This window comes from Mercenaria mercenaria, chromosome 4 (assembly GCF_021730395.1).
Source record: "Mercenaria mercenaria strain notata chromosome 4, MADL_Memer_1, whole genome shotgun sequence".
Lineage (NCBI taxonomy): Eukaryota > Metazoa > Mollusca > Bivalvia > Venerida > Veneridae > Mercenaria > Mercenaria mercenaria.
Genome location: NC_069364.1, coordinates 60,577,566 through 60,602,667, shown reverse-complemented (window position 1 = coordinate 60,602,667; position 25,102 = coordinate 60,577,566). Strand labels below are relative to the sequence as shown.

The 25,102-nt window shown below is 34.5% G+C and overlaps 1 protein-coding gene across 1 annotated transcript in view; it reads left to right on the top strand.

The window, feature by feature from the left end:
• Positions 1-25,102, top strand: part of LOC123552908 (calponin homology domain-containing protein DDB_G0272472-like) — a 74,454-nt gene that overhangs the window by 37,335 nt on the left and 12,017 nt on the right. The window contains exons 14-19 of the mRNA XM_053542227.1: positions 9,049-9,104; positions 15,495-15,690; positions 17,415-17,738; positions 19,372-19,422; positions 20,853-20,923; positions 24,271-24,375. Of these exons, the coding sequence (XP_053398202.1) occupies positions 9,049-9,104; positions 15,495-15,690; positions 17,415-17,738; positions 19,372-19,422; positions 20,853-20,923; positions 24,271-24,375 (803 nt within the window). The remainder of the gene's footprint in view (positions 1-9,048; positions 9,105-15,494; positions 15,691-17,414; positions 17,739-19,371; positions 19,423-20,852; positions 20,924-24,270; positions 24,376-25,102) is intronic.

Below are 25,102 nucleotides of genomic sequence, written 5' to 3'. Positions count from 1 at the left end.
GCCATTAGAATTAGACATCTTAAGATAATCAACTTCATATTGGTATTTCCTGTATTGATTTAAACTACGTATTACTACACACATAATAGTATCTATACATATGTACTGTTTTGTAAAATGCTAGAAGAATATTTGATTCTTCTTATTTCTCTCATTATTTTGTAATGTAATCACATGTAACAGACTCGTACAAACATTTGTCATATTGTATCCTCATTCTCATTCTGTCATATGTTCATATGAAATGAGAAAATAAATGGATATTGTATTGTATTGTGTTGTACTGAGAAGGGTTTACAGGTACCGGTTTAATAGATCAAGTGACCACGTGGGTAGTTTTAACTATTCAACATTTTTATATTGAAAAACATTCTGACCAAGTTTTTATTGGTACAGACATTAGGCGTCAGGTGTATTCAAAAAGCAACTGTTGATGACAATGTCAGCGCACAATGGGTGATCACAATTTCTCTCTCCTTCAGTACTTTGTGATCAGGTGCATGCACTTAAACAGCTAAGAGCAAATGTTTGAGGGATTGTATCAATAGTAGCTCCCCCAATCAAGCGTACCACACTCTTTGATTCATAGAAACGAAGAAGCCATTGATCTGCCCATGCCCAAAATGAATTTAAATCAGACAGTAAATCTTCACAATCATGTGTACTGTTCACTTCTCTATAAACCAAGGATTGGAAAATTTGAAAATCTAAACTGGTCTGAACACATTTTATAATGTAAATTCCTTACCCCACTCACTTTCTTATACAAATGCTGATTATTTGGACAGGAAAAACAAAAAACAGAAAAAGTGGCATGCATCAATACATAAATACCCTTACCAAAATAATGTAGATTGATGTTATCAAATAAATTAATATGTTTTCATCCGACTCATTGAAATAAATCCGATTTTTTGTAGGAACACAATTTGGCAAACATTTGAAGAAAATGACGTAACTGCATCAAGGGGAAATAACTTTAATGCAACTAAATATAACATCATGATATATTATAGACAATGTGTGCGTAGTATGTATTTATTGTGATTAAAGTCCATTTTAGAACAATATGGGACTGGAATTATAAGCATTCAATGAGACGAGTGCAAGCCAAAAACAAAAAAAAATATTTTTTGTGCTTCTGAAAATATACGAATAACATTTCACAGAATGTAGGATTTAATGGGCATCAAATTGCTGTTAAGGGCCATAAAGTTTACTCTTAAATGAAATCATACAGCACCTGAGCATTTAATGGGTATTAAATCAAATTTAAGGGCCATGAATAATCCTGTTAAATTCAAAATATACAGAATTTCACTATTTCTTTAAAGCCATTAACTTTTTTAGCTATCAAACTAAATTTTTAACGACACGATTCATGGTCAAAAATTGGTGTTTTGATGGTAATTTAACATGTAACCCATTAATATTGTGAAACCTGTTAAATAAAGTGATGCAAGAACTAATGGGGTTAATTAACGGTTTTTTCTATTTTAATGGATATTTTACAGGGTTTTAAACCATGTTTAATGGTATGTGCATCCAGTAGTGGTTGTAGGATTTTTTTAAATTTCTTATAGTTGATAGTATTCTGTATGAAAATGCAAAATAAAAAGGGTTGGGGTGGCATGACAAATAAGGGGCAGGTAGAAATGAAAATTTGGCAGTTAATTTATCATGGCCAAAGCATCAGACAATTGTTTGTAGGTACTTAATTAACCCAAATCAAAATGTATACCTGCAGCAAGCTTGCAGTGCTTCAGATATAGGCTTGCTGCGAGCTTGCAAGCACTTTTGAAATATATTGAAAGCTTGCGAAAATGTCTTGAAAATAACTCGTGAAAGGCATGACAGATTTAAATAAATTTTGGAACACAGGTGTAACATCATAAAAAATAGGTCACGTATGACTTTGCCTGCAAACCACCATTTTTGTGCCCCCCCATGATTGGTGGGGGCATATAGATTTGGTCTTGTCCGTGCATCCATCCGTGCGTCCGTCCATCCGTCTGAAGTTCGTGACGCGCCTAGCTCAAGAAGTATTTGATATAAATTCATGAAACCTTGCATGAGTCTTTATCATGATGTGAACTTGCGCACCTCCTATTTTTTGTCTGGCTCCGCCCCCTATTTTTAGAGTTATAGCCCCTGAAATAGTCAAAAATGCACATTTTCACCTTGTGACACGCCTAGCTCAAAAACTATTTGATATAGATTCATGAAACCTTGCATGTGTATTAATCATGATAAGAATTTGCACACATCCTATTTTTCATTTTGGTCAGCCCCCTATTTTCAGAGTTATGGCCCCTGAAATAGTCAAAAATGCACATTTTCACCTTGTGACACGCCTAGCTCAAAATGTATTTCATATAAATTGATGAAACCTTGCATGAGTCTTTATAATGATATGAACTTGCACACCTCCTGTTTCTCATCTGGCTCTGCCCCCTAATTTTAGAGTTATGGCCCCTGAAATAGTCAAAAATGCACATTTTCACCTTGTGATGTGCCTAGCTAAAAAAGTATTTCATATAAATTGATGAAATCTTGCATGAGTCTATATCAAGATATGAACGTGCGCACCTCCTATTTTTCGTCTGGCTATGCCCCCTATTTTTAGAGTTATGGCCCCTAATTAGTCAAAAATGCACATTTTCACCTATTGACACCCCTAGCTCAAAAAGTATTTGATATAGATTCATGAAACCTTGCATGAGTCTTTATCATGATTTGAACTTGCGCACCTCCTATTTTTCATTTGGGTCTGACCCCTATTTTCAGAGTTATGGCCCCTGAAATATTCAAAAATGCACATTTTCACCTTGTGACGCACCTAGATCAAAAAGTATGATATATCATATATAAATGGTTGAAAAGTTGCATAAGTCTTTATCATGATATAAACTTGCACACCTCTTTTTTTTGGCTTGTTCCACAATCTGTTTTTAAAGTTATGGCCCCTGAACTAGTAAAAAAATGCACATTTTCACCTAAGTATGTGCCAAGCTCAAAAAGTATTTGATGTAAATTCATGAAACCTCGCTTGAGTCTTTATCATTATGTGACCTTGCACATTTGGCATTCTTCTTGAGAATCTTAGTGCTTAGTAATATTACAGAGTTATAGCCCTTGATTAAGACAAAATAGTGGATTTTTTGTTTGTGGTGCTCATAGCTCAAAAAGTATATGGCCTATAATAATGAATCCTTTTCATAAAATGTTTGTTGAGGCTTTACCCCATTAAGACAGCAAACATTTGAATTATTGCCCCGTATTTGTGACAGATGTACTAGTGGGGGGCACACCCTGTGTCCTACAGACACATTCTAGTTGGACGTAGTATGGCCCCTTTCCAACTTTAAGTTTGCCAAACTCATGGTTTTCGGACAATAACTCATGAAAGGCTTGACAGATTTAAATAAATTTTGGTACACATGTGTAACATCATAAAATACAGGTCAAGTTCGACTTTGCCTACTAACCACAATTTTTGGATGTATTTATGGCCCCTTTCCAACTTTAAATTTGTCAAACTCATGGTTTCTGGACAATAACTCCTGAAAGGCTCGACAGATTTAAATAATTTTGGTACTCTTGTGGCCATTTCTTTGCTTATGGTTGTCATACTTCTGTAACAAGGCCGTATTGTGGGGGTTTTATTCGTCACTCCTGTGACAGTTCTAGTTAATAAAGGAATCAGAAAAAAGACACTTATATTTAGTTAGTGGTGGGTGTGCTATATTGAAATCATTTTGTCCTGCCTGTCTGTCCTTCTATTAATCTGTAGTAAAACATTTAAGGAAGTACATGTAACTTTGTCAAAAATTGTCAGAATTCAGTAAAATTGAAGAACAATTTTATGACTGTTTTTGGTTAAGCACTTCATATGCTTTGAATTACTTTTATTTCATTTTGACAATTTAAAGGTCCATTACTAAGGGAAAGTGAGTTGGCAGTTTTTTTCATAGCCAGTGCATAGACTTCTGCAAGACACTAAATAATGAAGATTGGCAGGTCAAAATTTACAGAAGGTCTTTGGAACTCAAAGAAATGTATGTGTATTATGTTGAAATTTCACTGAATCGACAGAATGACCCCCCCAGGTCTTTTTAACTTTCTTCATACTTCATAGAAAAATAATTGTACATATACTGTGATTTATTTCGAATTTTTACATACCAACTTTCATTTTCCAATAAAATGAAATAGTTTCTGTGCTTTTTAAAAGAAATTAAAATGTTTACTTTCCTTAGTATTGGACCTTTAACATCAGCCCCTGCCTTAATGATCTACTGATATGGATATATTCAATGCATAAAAAATAAATGGAACTGTTTTCTTTACTGAAATGTGCCATTAAGAGTTGAATCAGTTTTAAAGCAGCACTTTTATCAACAAATTAAAAGCTTTTAATCTTTGCAAAATATTCTTTACCATTATTGGGAACATTTTTAACAACTGTATTTAATATTTGACATCTCTGAAATGATAATTATAGTCTTTTTGTACTTTCCTTTACTCTATTGTACAAGTTTTTTACAACTTGGGGTCCCCTCAGAGCTTGTTAGATCGTTTTTTCATGACAGCTAGCAATTCTATTTGAACAGAACATTTTATTGGATGAATACAATTACTTTTAATGATTTGTCTGAATTCTATCGGAAAATTGATAGAAACATAATTATGCGCAGCTAATTGTTATGTTGTAGCGGAGTGGTACTTCAGCTCTCCTGGTTTCTGTATGGTATCTTAACTGGTGCTGCACATAATCAGATTTATTTGCTCCCCCACCCCCCACTGAAGGAGGCGATGGCATATAGTGATCAGACTGGCATTCTGTCCATCCGTCCCCTTAGTTTCTGGTTGATAACTGAAGAACACTTCAGCACAGGAACCTCAAACTTGGAAGGCAGGTTGTTCATGACAGATGAATCCTATTGATTTTGAGATGGGTCGCTCAGACATTAAGGTCACATTGACCTTGAACTTAAAATCTGTTTTCCGATTAATAACTGAAGAATGCTTTAGCCTACAGTCATTAAACCTTGTAGAATCAGAGTCTTTGGTAAGTAGATGAGCATTATAGTTTTTGGGGTCAGTAGGTTATAGGTCAAGGTCACAGTGGTCTTGCTTCCAGTTACCTACAAACATCAAACAAATCATAGAATGATAGCCTGTGGTAAGTAGATGACCCTAAATGTTTTTAGTCAATAGGTCAAAGGTCAAGGTCACAGTTGAGACTGAAAATGGTTTCTGCTCAAGAACTGAAGACTGTTTTGACCTAAATTCGTCAAACTTCATAGGATGATTGCTTGTGGCCAGTAAATGTCCCCTTTGATTATGTGGAGTCAAAGGTCAAGATGACAATTACCTGTTTTGACTTATTAACTAAAAATGCTTTGTCCTACAGTCTTCAGATTTCATTGTTATCGAGTTAAGTTGGTAAATGTTACTCAAAACAGTGGTTGCTCAATAGCTAAAGAATGCTTTGACCTTCAGTCTTCAAACTTCATAGGATGATTGCTTATGGTTAGCAGATCAAAGGTCAAGGACCCTCTGATTTTTGGAATGAAAATTGTTTTTCGCTCAATAATTTAAGAAAGCCTTGGTCTTTAGTTGTCAGTCTTCATAGTGTCAGTGGTCAGTAGATGATCCCTATTGTTTTGGGGTCAGTAAGTCAAAGGTCAAGGCCACAATGATATAGAGACTGAAAATGGTTTCTCAAAAACTAAAGACACTTCAGCCTACATATATCAAACTTCATAGGACGATGCTTATGTATCCTATGTGGGATAGTTACAATGTACATCCCTATTGTTTTGGGTAAATCGTGATATGCCATAAGATCTTCTTGGTGATCACAACTGGGGTTGACCATATTGATGGAGCTGAAACTTGTTTTTGTTGATTGTTTTGAAATGTAAAACAAAGGCTTTCATTAATGAGTGATTGCTTCAAATTAAGTGATTCCGTGTCTTTTGTATCATATGCATTAAGATATCTTTTTGAACATACTGATTCATCATTTTCCATATCTGAAATAAATTGTTGTCTGTTTTAAAATATTAAATTTTTAATGTTGATTAGACGGCATGCTCCTTTAAATGCAATTTTGAAACAAGTCAAAAAAGTGAACATATAATATTGACATCAGAGATATTGAGAAATATATATGGATAACTAACTACCTGACTTTGTTTATAATTACTAATAAATGAAAATATGCTGTTAATTTTTTTTAACATACCAAGTAAATCTACCTCATGTTTTTATTTCGATGTAAATGAGATGTGAAACCAAAATTTGTAGTCTTGTTTGGCGCCATATTACCTATACTGTGTTGGTGCGCCGTAAAACCCAAATAAATAAATAAATAAATAACCAAGTAAATCTAGGAATTTGCTTCTTTAGATAAATGGGAGATAGTAAAGTAGTTGTTATTTTGTTCAATGTACCAGGTGAAATATTACAGTGCTAACTTGTAGATTACCCGGCTGTACATATTCCAGAGTGACTGTGGAAAAACTGCGGACAAATGCAAAACTTCCATGGAAAGTAGGTACTTTCCTTGGAATAGTATGGAAAAGTCACCTGTTATATAACATACCTGGAGTGATTGCAAATATTTTCCACGGACATGTCTCTGGAAATTACTCTGGACATCTTTAAAAATGTTCATGGAATGTTCACGGACACTGCGGAAATATAGCTTTTTAAGAAGAATTCTGGTCATTTAACTCTGGAAAATAACTCTGTCATTTTCTAAGGGATTTTAAACACATCAGAAAACAATTAGCATCAGACTGGGAATACCATGTGATAAAGTTCAGCCAATTAGATCAACTGATCTTACAGAGGAATTTTCAAAATGTGTAACTGGAAGTCTGGTGTTAACAAGTTGTGTAGAAATTAGTGAAACTTTATTATGTGAAGTAATTCAGTTCAAAGTTAATATTGAGGATTCTATAAATTGCTCAAGTAAGTTTGTTTACATAATTGACCAATGAAACAATACATACATTTGTAATTATGCTAATTAACACATGCATGTATCTTTGTATATCAGTCATTACATAAAACAATGAATGCTAAAGTATCCGAAGGCTTCACAAAGATTTTATAAATAACATGCATATTGAAAACAGATGATTTTAGGTACTTTCTTTGAATGATTTCATCATTATTTAAGTGTAACTAATCTTTGTTCACACGTATATGCTTAAAAAATATTCTATTCAGTCACATTTAACTGGCAAAGATTCATTTTCCTTGTTCATATATATCATATAGTGTTTGAAACTGCAAAAGTGATCACATGCAATAAAATCATATTGCTTGTACTGAACTGTTATTGCTCACTATACATGTACTGCAAAAAAGTCTAATAAATCACATTTATTGCTATTGAATAATACTGTCAGCAGAACTTCCTGGACGATTGTGAAACTCCGGAAAATTGTCCATGAAAGTACTCTGGAAATCCCTGGACATTTTTCCACAGTTTTCCGCAGTATTCCATATCCAGCTCTGGAAAGTTTGTCCGAATACTCTGGAGTCCGGACTTCCATGGAAAATCACAGACATTCCATGGAAACATCTGGAATTTTCTCACCCGGGAAGAGCAAAACATTTCTTAAGGAAAGATCTTGTATTGTTTAAAAGCTTATCATATTTGATTTTATCTTTACAATGGCATTGAAAGTGAGAGCAAAAGTAGATTAGCCATATTATGATGTTTATTGATTGAAATGGTATCTTGATATATTGTGCTTTTAGAAATAATTGAAATAACTGCTTTTACATTGATCATTTTGTAATTTGAGTTAAAGATTATTCATTTGTCTAGAAGAATATAATAATGCTTACTATAATGGTAAATAAGTTTTGAAACATGTGGTAATGTGAATTTAAATTTTTCAAAGTAATCAAAGCATATTTTACAGTCTTATGTTCCCATGCAGTCAAGCATATTTCCTACGCAGTCAAAGCATATATAATTGTTTCTATGCAGTCAAAAGCATATTTCCTATGCAGTGTAAGAATGTTTTACTTAAAGCATATTTTGCACTTCTATGTTCATATGCAGTCAAAGCATATTTTAAGCTTATGTCTACTTTTATGTCTTAGGTAGTCGATGAAAACATATTTTACATATTAGTTCATGTTTCTAATGTTCCTTTGCAGTGAAAATATATTTTACATTTTTATGTTCCTATGCAGTCTTAGCATATTTTACACTCGTATGTTCCCATAGATGCAGTCAGAGTATATTGTACAGTAACATTTCACCTAAATGCAATTTATTGTAGATCTGTATGTGTCATGGTATAGGACTAGATATTAAAATGGGGAGAAAATGTGTAGGCAGCCTGGTAGCTCAGTTGGTAGAGCATTGGAATGGTATTCCGGGGCCCCAGGTTTGAGCCCTGGTCTGGCTGCACATTTTTCTCATCATGTGACATTTAGCACCCAGTGTGGGGGCGTGACAGCATTACACTGGTTAGTCTGTGACGCCTGTAATTGCTTATATAAGTACCTTCTGAAATTCGAGGACAAATTTAAAAATAGTGGGGAAATATGTCACGGTAGAACTAGATATTAAAACAGGGAGAAAATGTGTAGGCAGCCGGGTAGCTCAGTCGGTAGAGCATCGGAACGGTATTCTGAAGCCCAGGGTTCGAGTCCTGGTCTGGCTGCACATTTTTCTCACCCAGTGACATATGCAATTTTCTGTTGTTCAGTGTATGCCATGCATGCTTATATTGGACTGTTGTCCTCATGACCTTCAAGTAACTCGCCTAATGGATACTCAATCAACTTAAATGAACCATCTCTATATAACAAGATTGTCAAAAATTCATCGATAATTCATTATAATGTATTCTATTTTCAGGACAACATTTTTTGTAATTTTAAACAGATTTTAATATATAAAATTTTCCAGTCAAAAAAACAAAAAAAAAAAACAATGAATTTTTAGAGAAATGAAAATTCTATCGCAGTATATTGGAAATGTTTACCATTTCTTTTTTATTATTTCAGAAGAAAAGTTACCAGTCACGAAACCTATAAAAGAGGAAGAGATCATCAAACCCAGGGTATGGTATTACTATAGAACTTAGGTACTACCAATCGGAATAGTGTCATAATGCCTTTGTTTGTAATGTGGATGCCACCTTTTTTTTATGGACATAAAATATACAAATTTCTTATCAAATCTTCTTCTTTTTTTTTTCTCATATATTTATATTTTTTTTGAATATTTATTAATATAGTAGATAGTATTATTGAATCCAATATTTTAATTACCTCCCTTTATGGCTTCATAAGTCTGCTTTTCTAACCATTTAGTTGTGCATAACTGTTACATCAAATTGGACAGCTGTTTTATCTGTTTTTGAATAAAAAATTAAAAGTCTTGTGGAATGCTAACACCTGTTTATAAATATGATATTTTGATCCAACCAATAATTTCCTGTTTGCATGGTTAAATAAGGAGTTTATCAGCATTTTAGATGTTTTATTTTTTTTGGTATACAAGCACACAGAGACATTGCATCAGAGACACCAAAGAAATCCATAATCAGAAGAATAACTCTCTCCTTAGTTGTCTAGTTGTGACAATTAATTAATGACAAAATCACTTTTCATTTATTTTCTCAATTAAAATCTCCCTTCAATTTAACCTTTACTTTAACATATGCATTATTACAAAGTATATGGTGGCTATATTGAATTCACCTATGTCTGTTTGTTGGTCCATCTGTCATGTTCACTCCACAATCTTCCTAATCCTGTTTACTGCATAAAGCAACTTGCACACCCCAGGTCACTAAGTCGGAGGTCAAGGTCACACTTCAAAAGGTCAGAAGTCTTGATTACAACATTTTACTTTCCCGTTATCAAAAGGGTGTCTGAGGGTATTAATTAATCGCCTTAAATGATAGCTTTATTTGATACTTAACAGGTGCAATATGAATACTGACCTGAGACTCAGACAAGATTTGAGTTTGTTTTTTGTGAACACAGATATAACAGTTATTTAAGAAAATCATATATCAGTAATAAAAAAATACTAGTTTTGTTTGGAAATATATAAAATAGAATTTATGGACTAAAACTCATGTTTTTATTTCGATGTAAATGAGATGTGGAACCAAAATTTGTAGTCCTGTTTGGCGCCATATAACCTATACTCACAGTGTTGGTGCGCGGTTAAACCCAAATAAATAAATAAATAACTAAAATAATGAGTATCTGCAACAAAGCCATTGTTAATCTCTTTGTCAAACAGATGGCAAATTGACAAATTAATTTGTACCTCGTATTTTACTGTCAGTCACTTTATTTAAGTACATAACAGTTGTAAACACTTTCTATGTACATAGCAAATTATTGTAAATTAGATAAATTTGTTTTATTGATTATGGCAATCCATATCATTTTATTTTTGCTTTCCAACTTACTGTTCTTTATGTTTAATGACAAAAGATGATTTGCTTTTGGAATTCTATTAAATGTGTCACAACTACAGATTTTGTTTCATAAAACAGCACATATTTTTCAGTTTGGCCATAATTACAATGTCAGCTAGTAAATAGTATGCTGCTCCTTTAAATGTAGGGCTGGACAGGATGGTCTTCACACTTCCTTACCCTCTGCAACGCGAAACACTTCCCATGAAGAAAGTTACTGATTTTAGATGCAAGATATAGAAGACACTCCAATTCTAGAAGCTTACCTGGGTTGTTACCTCTCCAGGTGTAATGTACCTATAAAGAGGTACCCCGAACAACGAAGTTGTAAGGGGGGGGTGGGAGGTGTATACTGGTTTCAGGTTGTCTGTCTGTCCGTCTGTCTGTAGACACAGTCTTGTGCACACAAACTCTCCTCATCCCCTTCACATAATGAAACTTCACACAAGTGATAAGTAACAACAGTAGTTGTGCATGGTGCCAGAAAAACAATTGCAGAGTTACAGGACTTTGTTTTTTGTTTCTATACTATACATGTAGAGTCTGCATATGCAATCTTGTGCGTGCTTAATCTCCTGAACCCTTGCACACAATTAAATGAAACTTCACACAAATGATAAGTAGTAACCCTAGTTGAGCATGGTGCATGTTAGGATCTTTCAGAAAAAAAAGTTGCAGAGTTATGGGACTTTGTTTTTTGTTACTATACTGTATACATAAAGTCTGCATATGCAATCTTGTGTGCGCCTAATCTCCCGAACCATTATACACAATTCAATGAAACTTTACACAAGTGATAAGTACAACCTTACTTGTGCATGGTGCATGTTGGGTTCTTTCAGAAAAAATATTCTGCAGAGTTATGGGACTTTTTTTGTTACTGTACTATACACATTGAGTCTATATACTTACAGTCCACATAATTATGCAATCTTGTGTGTGTCAAATTGCAATGTACAATGTACTGTGAGCTGGGGGTACTTTCATCACCTTCAGTGACAGCTCTAGGTTATTGTAGATTTAGGTTTTGAATTTGAACTTGTAACCCCTGGTTTCATAATCCAGTGTATTACCACTGGGCCACACCATGTGATCTCTCTTGTTGTTCCTAATGGATAGATTTTGGTTTCATTGAGAGTTAACAGCAGTATTTTAAGAGGTCAATAACTCTGATCGATTCCTTGTCTGTCAAAATACAAACAGATTTAATTGTGTTTTCATTACAAATGTAAGGTTCCAAAATATTTTTATTACTTGTAAAATTAGTTAATACAGAGCAGGTGAAAAGGTAAATTGTCATATATAATTGGTCATTTTGGTAAAATGTCTGGTCAATGATCTGGTTTAAATGTCATAGTTGGGAAAGACATTTAAACTTACAAAGTACAAGGTAGGTTTAATAAATAACTGTTTACCTTGTTTTCTTTTTGATCAGGATATCTAAATATAAGGGGCTTATTTTTGGAAGTTGAAGCAAAAATATTTGTTTGTTAGTTTATCCGATGACTTTTCAAGATAAAATTAAGAAAGATTATTACAGCACTGATAATCTTAAACAGTTGGACAAGTCAGTTTGCTATTTTGGTAATATGAAGTTTCAGTTTTTACCACTAAACTTATTACAGTTGAGACTTCCTTAGCCACTCCCTGAATTAAGTGACTCCCTGTAATATGTAACCTTATTTTATGCTCCTGACAGAATTTCCTGTATATGGACTGAATTAAGTACGCCCTGTCTTATGCGGCTGCACCATGAGAAAACCAACATAGTGCATTTGCGACCAGCATAGATTCAGACCAGCCTGCGCATCCGCGCAATAGGCTTTGAAGGCAAACATTATGGATCCTGACCAGACTGCGCGGATGCGCAGGCTGGTCTGGGTCCATGCTGGTCGCAAATGCACTATGTTGGTTTTTTGGTCAATTATTATATTTTACTATGCCAGTTTCACTTTTATTCTCGTGCAGAATCAAGATTTTACAATTTAATGTTACAAAATGCAATATATAAATTTCTGTTATCAGTAACATATGAATTGTAAAAGATATTCTTAATGTTTTAATTTGCTAAGATGTATAATAAAGAAATTATATTTCAAACAGAATAAGTCTTTTTCTTTAAAAGAGGGCCATATAGTGCGTTAGAACTAATCAAGCAGATCTGTATAAAACCCAAAAAAAGGTCAGTTGGTTGAGGGAGACTCCCTGTCATATTTTGCTGTTTCCCAAGGAAGGTCTCTTGATACAGTCTCAACTGTATTTAATTTTCTCAGAGCAGAAACAGTGGTCCAGTGGTAACACTGTTTGAGCCTCCAATTCTCCAACCTAAAATTTCTAATATTGGGATAAGAGTCCCGTGTATGGGTGCTTTACACCTGGTATGCTAAGGAACCAAGGAAGCTTCTGGAATTGGAGCATTGGAATTGGAGCATCTTCTGTATCTAGCACTATCCTTCTACTAACATTAGTAACAGTCTTCTGGAGGAGTCGCCCATATAGGTTACTGGTGGCATCTGTGAATAAACTTATATACACAAATAAATTATCTCTACATTTAAGATTTTTATGTATAGGTGATCACTCACCCTTTGCGGTATGGCCATCCACATTTTGTGGCCCTACACCCAACCCTAAAAAAAAATTGGGTTGAAGGGTGGTGTATTTTGCCCTTTTTCTGTACCTTTTTGTGTCTAGATGTCCATTCAAAAATTATATCTTGCATATCTCAGAAAGTGTTTAAACCTAGAGTCAAACACTTTTATATAATTATGTTTTATTGTCACAGTGCTAATACTCACAGGACTCCCACTTTTTTATTAGCTCAACTGTCACAAAGTGACAAGGTGAGCTTTTGTGATCGCGCGGTGTCCGTCGTCCGTCCGTGCGTGCGTGCGTGCGTCCGTAAACTTTTGCTTGTGACCACTCTAGAGGTCACATTTTTCATGGGATCTTTATGAAAATTGGTCAGAATGTTTACCTTGATGATATCTAGGTCAAGTTCGAAACTGGATCACGTGCCTTCAAAAACTAGGTCAGTAGGTCTAAAAATAGAAAAAGCTTGTGACCTCTCTAGAGGCCATATATTTCAAAAGATCTTCATGAAAATTGGTCAGAATGTTCACCTTGATGATATCTAGGTCAAGTTTGAAACTGGGTCACGTGCCTTCAAAAACTAGGTCAGTAGGTCTAAAAATAGAAAAACCTTGTGACCTCTCTAGAGGCCATATATTTCACAAGATCTTCATGAAAATTGGTCAGAATGTTCACCTTGATGAAATCTAGGTCAAGTTCGAAAATGGGTCACGTGCCATGAAAAAGTAGGTCAGTAGGTCAAATAATAGAAAAACCTTGTGACCTCTCTGAAGGCCATATTTTTCATGGGATCTGCATGAAAGTTGGTCTGAATGTTCATCTTGATGATATCTAGGTCAAGTTCGAAACTGGGTTACGTGCGGTCAAAAACTAGGTCAGTAGGTCTAAAAATAGAAAAACCTTGTGACCTCTCTAGAGGCCATATATTTCATGAGATCTTCATGAAAATTGGTCAGAATGTTTTTCTTGATGACATCTAAATCAAGTTCAAAAATGGGTCACGTGCCATCAAAAACTAGGTCAGTAGGTCAAATAATAGAAAAACCTTGTGACCTCTCTAGAGGCCATATTTTTAATGGAATCTGTATGAAAGTTGGTCTGAATGTTCATCTTGATGATATCTAGGTCAAGTTTGAAAGTGGGTCACGTGCCTTCAAAAACTAGGTCAGTAGGTCAAATAATAGAAAAACCTTGTGACCTCTCTAAAGGCCATATTTTTCATGGGATCTGTATGAAAATTGGTCTGAATGTTCATCTTGATGATATCTAGATCAAGTTCAAAAATGGGTTCGAAACAGGGTCATGTGTGGTCAAAAACTAGGTCAATAGGTCTAAAAATAGAAAAACCTTGTGACCTCTCTAGAGGCCATACTTGTGAATGGATCTCCATAAAAATTGGTCAGAATGTTCACCTTGATGATATCTAGGTCAAGTTTGAAACTGGGTCACGTGCCTTAAAAAACTAGGTCAGTAGGTCAAATAATAAAAAAAACCTTGTGACCTCTCTAGAGGCCATACTTTTCATGGGATCTGTATGAAAGTTGGTCTGAATGTTCATCTTGATGATATCTAGGTCAGATTTGAAACTGGGTCAACTGCGGTCAAAAACTAGGTCAGTAGGTCTAAAATTATTAAAATCTTTTGACCTCTCTAGAGGCCATATTTTTCAATGGATCTTCATGAAAATTGATCTGAATTTTCACCTTATGATATCTAGGTAAAGTTCAAAACTGGGTCACGTACCTTCGAAAACTAGGTCAATAAGTCAAATAATAGAAAAACCTTGTGACCTCTCTTAGAGACCATATTTTTCAATGGATCTTCATGAAAATTGGTCAGAATTTTTATCTTGATGATATCTAGGTCAAGTTCAAAACTGGGTCACATGAGCTCTAAAACTAGGTCACTATGTCAAATAATAGAAAAAACGACGTCATACTCAATACTGGGTCATGTGGGAAGAGGTGAGCGATTCAGGACCATCATGGTCCTCTTGTACTAAACTACTTAGCGGGGGTATCTTTGTTCTATTGACGCATTTCTTGTCTTTCAGACAATCCAACCTTACATTTTTAGCTCGACTATTCATAGAATAGTAGAGCTATTGGACTTGCCTGGGCATCCGCGTCCGCGTCCATGTTGGCATCCCGATTTGGTTAAGATTTTATATGTAAGCTGGTATCTCAGTAACCACTTGTGGGAATGGATTGATACTTCACACACTTGTCCACTGTCATGAGCTGATAAACACTGTGCAGGTTCCATAACCCTGTTTTGCATTTTTACAAAATTATGCCCCTTTTTCGACTTTTGTATTCATTCAGTTGACAAGGCTGTTGAATAGTCGAATGTTGCTGTCCTCCGACAGCTCTTGTTTTAAAAATATGTAAAAAATACACTCTTTTTTTTTCAATTTTATAGTCTCCAGCAAGTGAAAGAAGGAAGAGTATTATAGAACAAAGAGAGATTGTGAAGAAAGAGAGACGGGATGGTAGAAAGTGTTCGAAGCTGGTAGAGGAACCCAAACAGCTTGATGAATTAGAAGTTGATGTTAAGAAAGTTGAGTCCTGGATATATGAGAAGGTAGATTTCTTGGAGAAGAAAGAGCTGGAGAAAGGTATGGAGCTTTTTTCTATTGTTTTAAGAATTATATCTGCTTGGCTGAAAAGGGAGTGCAAAGGAAGTTCCCCATTTCTATATTTCGCGATTGAAATTGAATTTGTTAATTTTTCATATCAATATAAATTCTGCATCATCTCTTATCAAAACAGGCAAATGACTGGACAGTCGTCTGGTAATTTCACTAAAATTTGGTAGACTTCTATGATTTTGTCTATTTTTGTGGGGGCCTAATTTTCAGCTCACAAAAGCACACAGCATGGTCAAGGTGAACTGTTGTTATCACCGGACTTGTGTTGTCCTTTATATGAAAGATTACTCAGTTACTCTTGCATTGTCTACAAGTAACATTATTACAAGTTCACGTCCTGTGGAAAACCATCTAATTTCAGACAACATCTCCTCTGAAACCACCAAGTGGAAGTTGAAACTTGTCATGGATGTCCTTGGATTGTCCTCTTCCAAAGTTATTCAAATGGTTCAGGTTCTGCTTGTTGTCAATAAGGGCCTACCTAGCTAAAAATAGAAAAATCTTGAAACATCTTCTCCTGAACTGCTGGTCCAATTTTAAAATAATTCCACACAAATGATCCTTGTCTGGTTGTATACAAAGAATGTTCAGATTACATGGATTCGTCAAAAAAGATGGATGCCAGAGGGTGTGGTCACCTTTCCTTATATGAATATAGTGGAAACTTTAAAAGTGTTTTTGTCACAAGCTGCTAGCCTGATTTTAAAATAATCTCATTAAAATGCCTTTTGGATCACCAGAGCACAAAGTGCTTGGGTTAAGCTGTGTCGTCTGTTCATGCAACTGAAATGGTTTCTGCTCAATAACTGAAGAATTTTTTGGTCTGTTGTAAAACCTTTGGTCAGTAGTAGACCCATTTTGTTTAAGTGTCACTAGGTTAAAGACCAAGATTGAATGGACCTGGAGACTGAAAAGATTTTCCATTCACTAGCTAAAGAATATGATGTATACTTACCAAACTGCATAGAATGATTGCCTGTGGTCAGTAGATTACCAGAGCTGTTTTGGTCAAGGTCAAGGTCACAGGCTTTGGCCTATGTTTGTCAGACTTCATAGGATGAGTGCATGTGGAGAGTAGATAACCTGTATGTTCTTTGGGAGTCAGTAGCCAAAGATCAAGGACACAGCGACTTCAAGACTAAAAATGGTTTCCGCTCAATAGCTAGAAAACACTTCCACCTTCAGTCATCAAACTTCATAGGACAATTGCCTGTGGTCAGTATAAGACCATAATTGTTTTGGGGGTAAGCAGTCAAAGGTCAAGGTCAAAGAAATGACCTTTTGGTGCCTGGCAATGCCTGAAATGATCCTCCATGATTAAAAAGCTGGAAATTACAAAATGTTAGAAATTCTCCATATTTAGGAATCACCTGATTGACACCTACATGTAGGATCCTCCTCCACCATTAACCCTTACCCTGTTAAATTTCTGAAATGGACTGGTCCATCATTCAATTTGGGCAATACCATTTAATATTCGAATGCTGATCTTGGTCTGCCCTGGCTGCAAAGGCAGAATCACTTGCCGACAGCAGGCTAAGGGTTAAAGAGCTGGAAAGAATCATATAAGACCTGAATTGTATTGGTCTTTAATAAAATAGTATTTCAGTACAACAGTGCCATAAATTAACTATACTTCTTATTGGCAAAATTTTGTAGTCTTATAGATGTTTTTTTTTTCAATTTTTCAGAAGAAGTGCATATAGAGACAGAACCATTGCCATCTTTGTTTGCTGATTTAAATCCTGAATTAATTGAAAAAGAAAAAGAAAAATTTGAACGAAAGGAAAAAAGGAGAAAATTTGTATTAGCAAACTTACTTAGTAATGATAAAGCAGTGAGAAAGTGGAGAAAGCCAGGGAAAGTAGATAGTTCGTATGCTGATGAATTACGGAGACTAGAACTGGCAGAGGAGAGGCGGAAAAGACAAATGGAGATGTTTGAGCGGTTAAAAAATCGTAGACTATCTCCTGTTAATGCTGCCTTTGATGATGGTACGCCTAGATTTGAGGATTGTAAGTACACAGCTATTTAATTACAACATCTTGTTAAGGATGTACGATCGAATTTTTTCTAACCTTAAGAATTTTTTCATACTCTGTGAGCTTGCAGAACATTAGTTTTCAAGACAAACAAGAGAAGAAAAAACATGGGTCACCGAACTCGTTTTAATTTTATAGGGCATTTTCTACACCCACTGTTTAAGAATTTCTGAAATTTTGTAAAATTGAAAAAATGGTTGTACTTTATAAAACATATAATATCCCATTTAATGTTATAGGGATTTCATGTCTTACAGGTTAATATGACTACAAGGTGATGTCAGTATTGTATAAGCATAAATGTCACAAACAAATCTCTTTCATTTTTACACGTTGACATAGTTACCCCACCCACTTTATTTTCAATGGAAAAAATATATTTAGATCTACAAAAAAATTTCTGACGGTAAGATTTTAAAAATACTTTGCAGCTTTAATGACGCACAAAAATGCTTTAAAATGGAAAGAAAAAAGTAGGGGTCACCGTGCATCTAAGAGATTTATTAAGAAAAAACTGTCAAACACTGGTGAATTTTGATATTTTGTGTTCTTTTTTATTTAATTTACATTTTCCAGAAAAAATAAAGTGCTATCTTGAAAACTTTTATTTCAGTTATAGCTTATCATTATATGTATCAGTCAGGAAAATATCAAAACGAAACCTGATCTACTTTCGTAGATATTTGAAATTACCTACCCCTACCCCATTGTAGAACTTACGTCAATTTTAGACAAATGCCAGCCAAAAATAAGGGTGAAAATATTTTTTTTCGCAAAAAGCAGAATCTATTTGCTTAAATGGTACTTTATTAGCCATATTTTAATGATTTAGCATTAATTTTCGGCAAAACATTTGTTAGAAGGCAATATTTGAACAAACATTTTTCAAAATGGCAGATATCCTGAAAAAAACGCTCGTACATCCTTAAGGTGAAAATAGCAGAAATCTATTATGTGCTGTTTTTTGTCTTACCTGATGGGCAGTAATGGAGGTTTTAGCAAAGGAAGATATATTGAGGGGAAATATTTTGGAAGTCATATCGAGTTTACTTATATAGTGAAGGATGGATTTTATAAAGGAAAGCTTTACATGTAAGTACTAATTCTAGTGATGCCAGTTGCATTTATATGTATTGTCATGGTAAAAGAAATCTAAAGATTACTGTTGTTTAAGAAGAAATAGTCTGTTACTCTTGTTATAATAACCCTTGCAAACTTTTAGCAACAAAAAGCATCAGACGTTGGGGCAATTAAAATACTTGATTTTGTTTTTTAGGGTCAGCTGTGTGAACTTTTGAAGATCATATTGCGATAAATGTTAAAGTATACTTTTTGAGTGACATTATTTTGATACATCAAGTATTTCATGAGTATAATTTTGGAGTGGCATTATTTTAATACATCAAAAAATCTCTTTATAATTTTTGAGTGGCATTAGTATTTCATGAGTGTAATTTTGGAGTGGCATTATATTAATGCATTAAGTTTTTGGAGTGGCATTAGTATTTCATCAGTGCAATTTTGGAGTGGCATGACTTTGATACATCAAGTATAACATTATAATTTTGGAGTGGCATCATTTTAATACTTTAAGTATTTCATTAAGGTGAAATAAGATCTAGACCAGAATCTGGTGGGTTTAGTTTGGATTTTGATGGTAAGTAATGTGTATGCATGGACAGATTTTTATGAAAATTCAACAGTTGAATTGCAATTTCTATTTCTTCATTTACTTTCATTCAACTAATTCACACATACTCTCATAGAATTGGCTTTTCTGTTTTATCTGAATGGATGACTGTGTGTCATAGAGCTAGGAAGGATGTCAGGATTGAGAGTTGGTACTAACAGATGTTTTATAGAGGCTTATAATTATCACGCTTAGAAAAAAATTGTGGATTTTTGTTTCAGGCCCATACATTGTGTGACTTTATAGATGTTAAAATGACTTCACAATTACTGAAAAAAATGCACATCTGTGAAATGTTTGGTGCTGAAGTTTTTCTGTTTGACTGCAGATTTTCTGAATTCTTGTTCTCAAAACTTCTGTCAATATCACAAAAATGACGAAATCCACTGTTATTGTGTTTTTTTTTTATCAGTATTACATTCTTGAATGAAGAAAATTTATTCACAAATAAATTGACCATTATAGCATAATGTTGTACCTGAAGATAATATTAATTTCTCCTGATTTTTATGCTCTACACATTTTTTGTGAATTTCACTTAGATTTGCCCTTGTCCATCCCTCTTTCTGTCCCAATTTATGTTTTGCATGTCTCAAAAATATTTGACCTAGTCATCAAACCTCACAGAATTGTTATTCAGCATGTGATGTTGTGCACCTGGTGTTTTATTTGGGATTTCACACAGCTAGACTAGAGTTATGGCCCTTGGCAGTTAGTCAAAAATATGCGTACAGGTGACAGGATTGGGGGCACGAGTGTCCTGTTGACACACATCAATTTTTGTAAAAGGAATTTTATGATATAATGTTGAATATTTCACTTTAAGTGGTATATTGTCATCATTTAGTTTGACTAAGATTCTTCTATAGGTACATGTATATTTTTTCCACTGAGGACTATCTTCACGTTTTGTTTGTTTGCTGCTTCTGCATGACCTGGAATTCCATCAGAATTTTTTTTTTTACCCAAAAAAGTATGATTTTTCTATGTTCATAAAGATAGATATTTGTCCCCTTAGCTATCTGTCTGTTGAATTTGCTGTCTGGATCCTGCTTTTAAATTTCTGAGTGTCCTTAATTGCTGAAAGTATAATGTGAATTTTGTTTTATTGATTAAATATTTGATAGAGTCATGTCCACTGCATTATTTGCAGCGTCTTGCACTTGTAAAAAAGGTCAATAAAGTTCATGGAGACCCACAGATTCCTCCCTTTTCCAGCCTTTGAGTTAATCGAATAGAATTTAATTGCCGACCTACTCATTCGTTGAATTGCTTTGTCGGAAGCAGTAAACAAACATATTTCTAAAGGTGGCCTAATTTTAATTTTTATTATTCAAAGATGTTAAAATTATTCATTCTAGCTTTGAAAATACCATTGCCTTTCTATTCAATTTCAGATGGTTTCTTGGCAAAGTACTGTATATTTACTAAAGGCAATATTGAGATGTACAGACATGCATTTGATGCAGTAAGTACAATTAAGTTTATAAATTGGCTGCATATTTTAGCAGAAATGAGTTAAAAAGGTTGTCAGTAATAGTTGAATTTGACAATACAGAAAACATATTCACCTACCCCATGATTCTGAGATTTCTAGCCCGCCTACTTAGCCCGCTAGGGAGGGTGAAGATGTACAGATCGCAGGGTTGTGAGGTCGATCCCCAATGGGGCGTGAGTTCTCTCTGATGATTTTATAAAAGACATTTTGTCTAGAATCATTCATCCACGACCTCTGATTCATATTGGAAAGTTGGCAGTTATATGCTAAGAACAGGTTTGTACTGGTTAAGCATCCAGGAACACTGGCTAGGTTACTAAAACTCACAGTCCACAGATTCATAAATGAAATACTGTAGAAAAATGTGTTAATCCCAAAAGAAACAAACAAACTGAGGTTTCTAAGTCAAAATCCTAGTCGCTGTCATGGTGAGTGGTCAGCTCTACATATTATGTGATAGTGCTGAGGTGCATCCATCTTTCTTCTAAAATGGTTTGATCCTCCAGTTTGATAGGCATATTGCTTCAGTGTGTTTTACTCTGCACAGGGGTACTCAGGTTATCCCCCGCCGAAGATGGAAGGATGTAGTTTTGGCATTGTTTTTTGTCTTTCTGTCTGTTTGTCCATCCATAGTCCATCTGTCCGTTTGTCAGAAGCCATATCTAAGACATGGTTTAGATTTATTTAAATAATTATGTAGAAGTGTTAATTGTTGTAGGGAAATGCCATCATGCAAGTTTCACTTAGATTGCCAGAGTAGGACGAAATATATGGCCCATTGTACATGTATATATTACATGTTTTGTGTTTTTATTCCATTTTCTGTCCTCCCAGAGTGATATCTTGGACAAAGTTTAAAGGATTTCAGTAAGACTTAGCAGAGATGTTAACAGCTATAGGGGAATACCACCCTGCAAGTTTTAGTCAGATTGCTTGAAGAAGACAGATTTTATGGCCCTTTGCACTTATATATAATATCATATTTTGCTTAGGCCAAAGCCATGTTTACACAGATATAAAATGTGTTTTACTCAATGAATTCTGTTAGAATGAGGTATTTATAACAAAACTATGTGCACTTGAGAAGGAATGAGAAATCGGGACCAAACTAGGCAGAGAATGCTTCTTTTTAGGAGAGGAACCTTTGTCCACTTCAGCAAGGGATACCATCAAGCCAGAATTGACAACTGACAATTCTAACATACATGTAGTTTATTCAACGCTGCCCTGAAGGCGGTGTCGAGTATATGGGATACACTTTTATTTCGGACCCTGTAAAGATGGTAATGAATAGTTTCGGAGTGATAAACTGAACACAGTGAATAGTTTGTAAAAGGATCAACGATATTGCACAATACATTTTAGTGAATAAACAAAAAATGGCAAAAAGAAAACATAAAAAATGTATGTAAAGCAACTTATTATGTGATTTAAAACAATGCTATCTGTCTTTCCTCTCCTTATTTGTAGAGCAGAACATTTTTTTTTTATTTACAATTTCGTCAAAAATGTTGATCCAATTTATTGATAAGGGAGGTTACTCTGTAAGTCAAGTTTTCTATTTCTATTCTTAGCATGACCTACTTACCTATCTCATTTTCTATAAATAGAACACACCGCAGATATACCATACTGCAGGCCTGCATACTGTAACGCGTGAATCGCCTGGACAAGGGAGCGTTCGTGTATTTTACAAAGAATATTAAAAAAGAAAATTATGGAAAATTACAATTTGCCTGCATAAAAATTCCTTGGAAAAAAAAACGTATTTACAAAGTAAATAAAGGAATCAATAAGCATAGATATGTTGAATTGAACGAAGGAAGTGCCGCTGTTAACTTATTTTTAACCTTTTTGTCTTATTTTCTTTGTTGATAGGTACAGTGATGTAATTTCAGAATGCGCACACTTTTGCAAATTCCTATTTCTATTTTTTTTTCTTTTTTCTTTCTTTTTTGTGCTTATGTGTCATATAGATCTACTCATTGTTTACAGATATACACTGTCAGCTAAGGTGTGCAATAGGCTAAAGAGCATTTGGCTGAATTTGTCAGTGACAAGTTAATACTTCTTTAAATGTGGTTAGATCGAAATATCAAAAGCCATGGGACCATAACTTACCAAAGCATCAGTGACTTTAAAATAGAATTCCTTGTTGAATTTATATTAATTTTCATTGATCTTATATGACTAGTCAGTTGCTCTGGTTTTATTATATCTTGTTACTTGCTTCTTTTTTTTTCTTTTTTGTTTTTAATTTAATAGATAGTTTTTGTATTTGTCCATTCCTGACAAAAAAAAATAAAATAAAATAAAATAATAATAAAAAAAAACCATTTTCATTGAAATATTTTCTACACTTGGGCAGTGGGTTATTATGCTTTCTAAATTTCTTGTAATATTAGATTTGAACTAGACACTGACATACTCCTAGTAACCTTACAGTTCAACGAGGACTTCAAGTTTATCGTTCGTCCGAAAAAAAAAAAGAATTCTATGATATTCAAAAGTATATAAGAAAGATTCATGCTTTGTGAATAGGGGCAATATAGAGATTATTTATGTTATATCATTCTTTTCTTGGACAAAATGTTTGGTTGTTTTTGGCAACGGAAACAGTAAATTGCTGTGTATAATCTGCATTCTGAAATCTATAATGTAGGTGACTAAGGTCCATAAAACTTCATCAGTAAATAGAAAACACTCATTACATTACATGATAATAAAAATAATGGTTTCCGTGAACCACAGCTTTGAAATAATTTCAACATTTCCTCATTTCCCAACAAACTGCATTTCTGTGAAACTTCATACACACGCTCCTGCATATAAGAACTTTTCACAGGAGGTGACCTTAGTTAGTGAAATAATTACTTTAATTTTTTATGTAAAGGGACCACCTACTCGCAATGTTAATGTCATTGCAGGTAGAGGATTTGTATTGCATGGTAAAACTTTTCTATCATGTTTTTTCTTCATGTTTTAAACAGTTTATAACATATATTGTTTTATGTGCTAATGTTGATAACTTGTAGCCAGTCAGACTAATAAAGTAATGATTAGGTGATTTCTCATATTGCAATAAATGTACTTCAGACACAACACTTGGTGGCGTCTTTGATGCTTTGATTCATCAATGAATTTCCTTGTACTTATTTGTTGTGTGAGGTTTATAGCAAAATTGCGAGACTAGGCGCCTGAGAGTTACAAGTACAAAAGTGCAATAGCCCTCAGTCAAATAGTCAAGCAAAAAATGAACGTTTTTAAGTAAATGAAATTGCATTATGCAATTAAAATGACTGTGTTTGATGCTGTAGGTAGATGAAGCAAAGACTGGCTGGTTGGAGGGTGAGGATGTGATGATTGCCCTCAGAGGTGTCAATAACAAACTTACAGAGGCTGAGGAGGAATATTTGTACAGGGTAGGTAAAAAAACTCTTGTCAAAAACAGCCTTGTTATATCAACTTAAGATTTATTATAGTCCCCCACTGGTTGAAAACCAGTTTCAGGGACTATAGGAATGTGCTTTTCCATCAATCCCTAATACCGTCCGTCCATCCTTCAGTCCGCAGTTTTGTGTCTGGTCTATAACTCTGTCATTCATTAAGGGATTTTAATATTACTTGGCACAAATATTCCCCATGATGAGACAACATGTCATGCCCAAAACCCGGACCCCTGGCTCAAAGGTCAAGGTCACAATTGGAGGTCAAAGGTCAACAGGGCTGTTTTCATGTCTGGTCTCTAACTCAGCCATCCATGAAGGGATTTTAATATCACTAGGCACAAATGTACCTGGGGCACATAATAGGACAATATGCCATGCACAACTTTCAGACCCCTAGCTCAAAGGTCAAGGTCACACTTGGCAGTCAAATGTTAACATGGCATGAACAGGGTCTGTTTCGTGTCCTGTCCAGAACTCTGTTATCCATCAAGGGATTACAATATTACTTGGCATAAATGTTCTCCATGATGAGATGACATGTCATGCACAACACCCAGAACCCTAGCATAAAGGTCAAGGTCACACTTGGAGGTCAAATGTCAATAGTTTTTTTTTCCTGTCTGGTCTATAACTTTGTCATGCAAAACAGGATTTAAATATCAGTTGGCACAAATATTCCCCTGGATGAGACAACATGTCA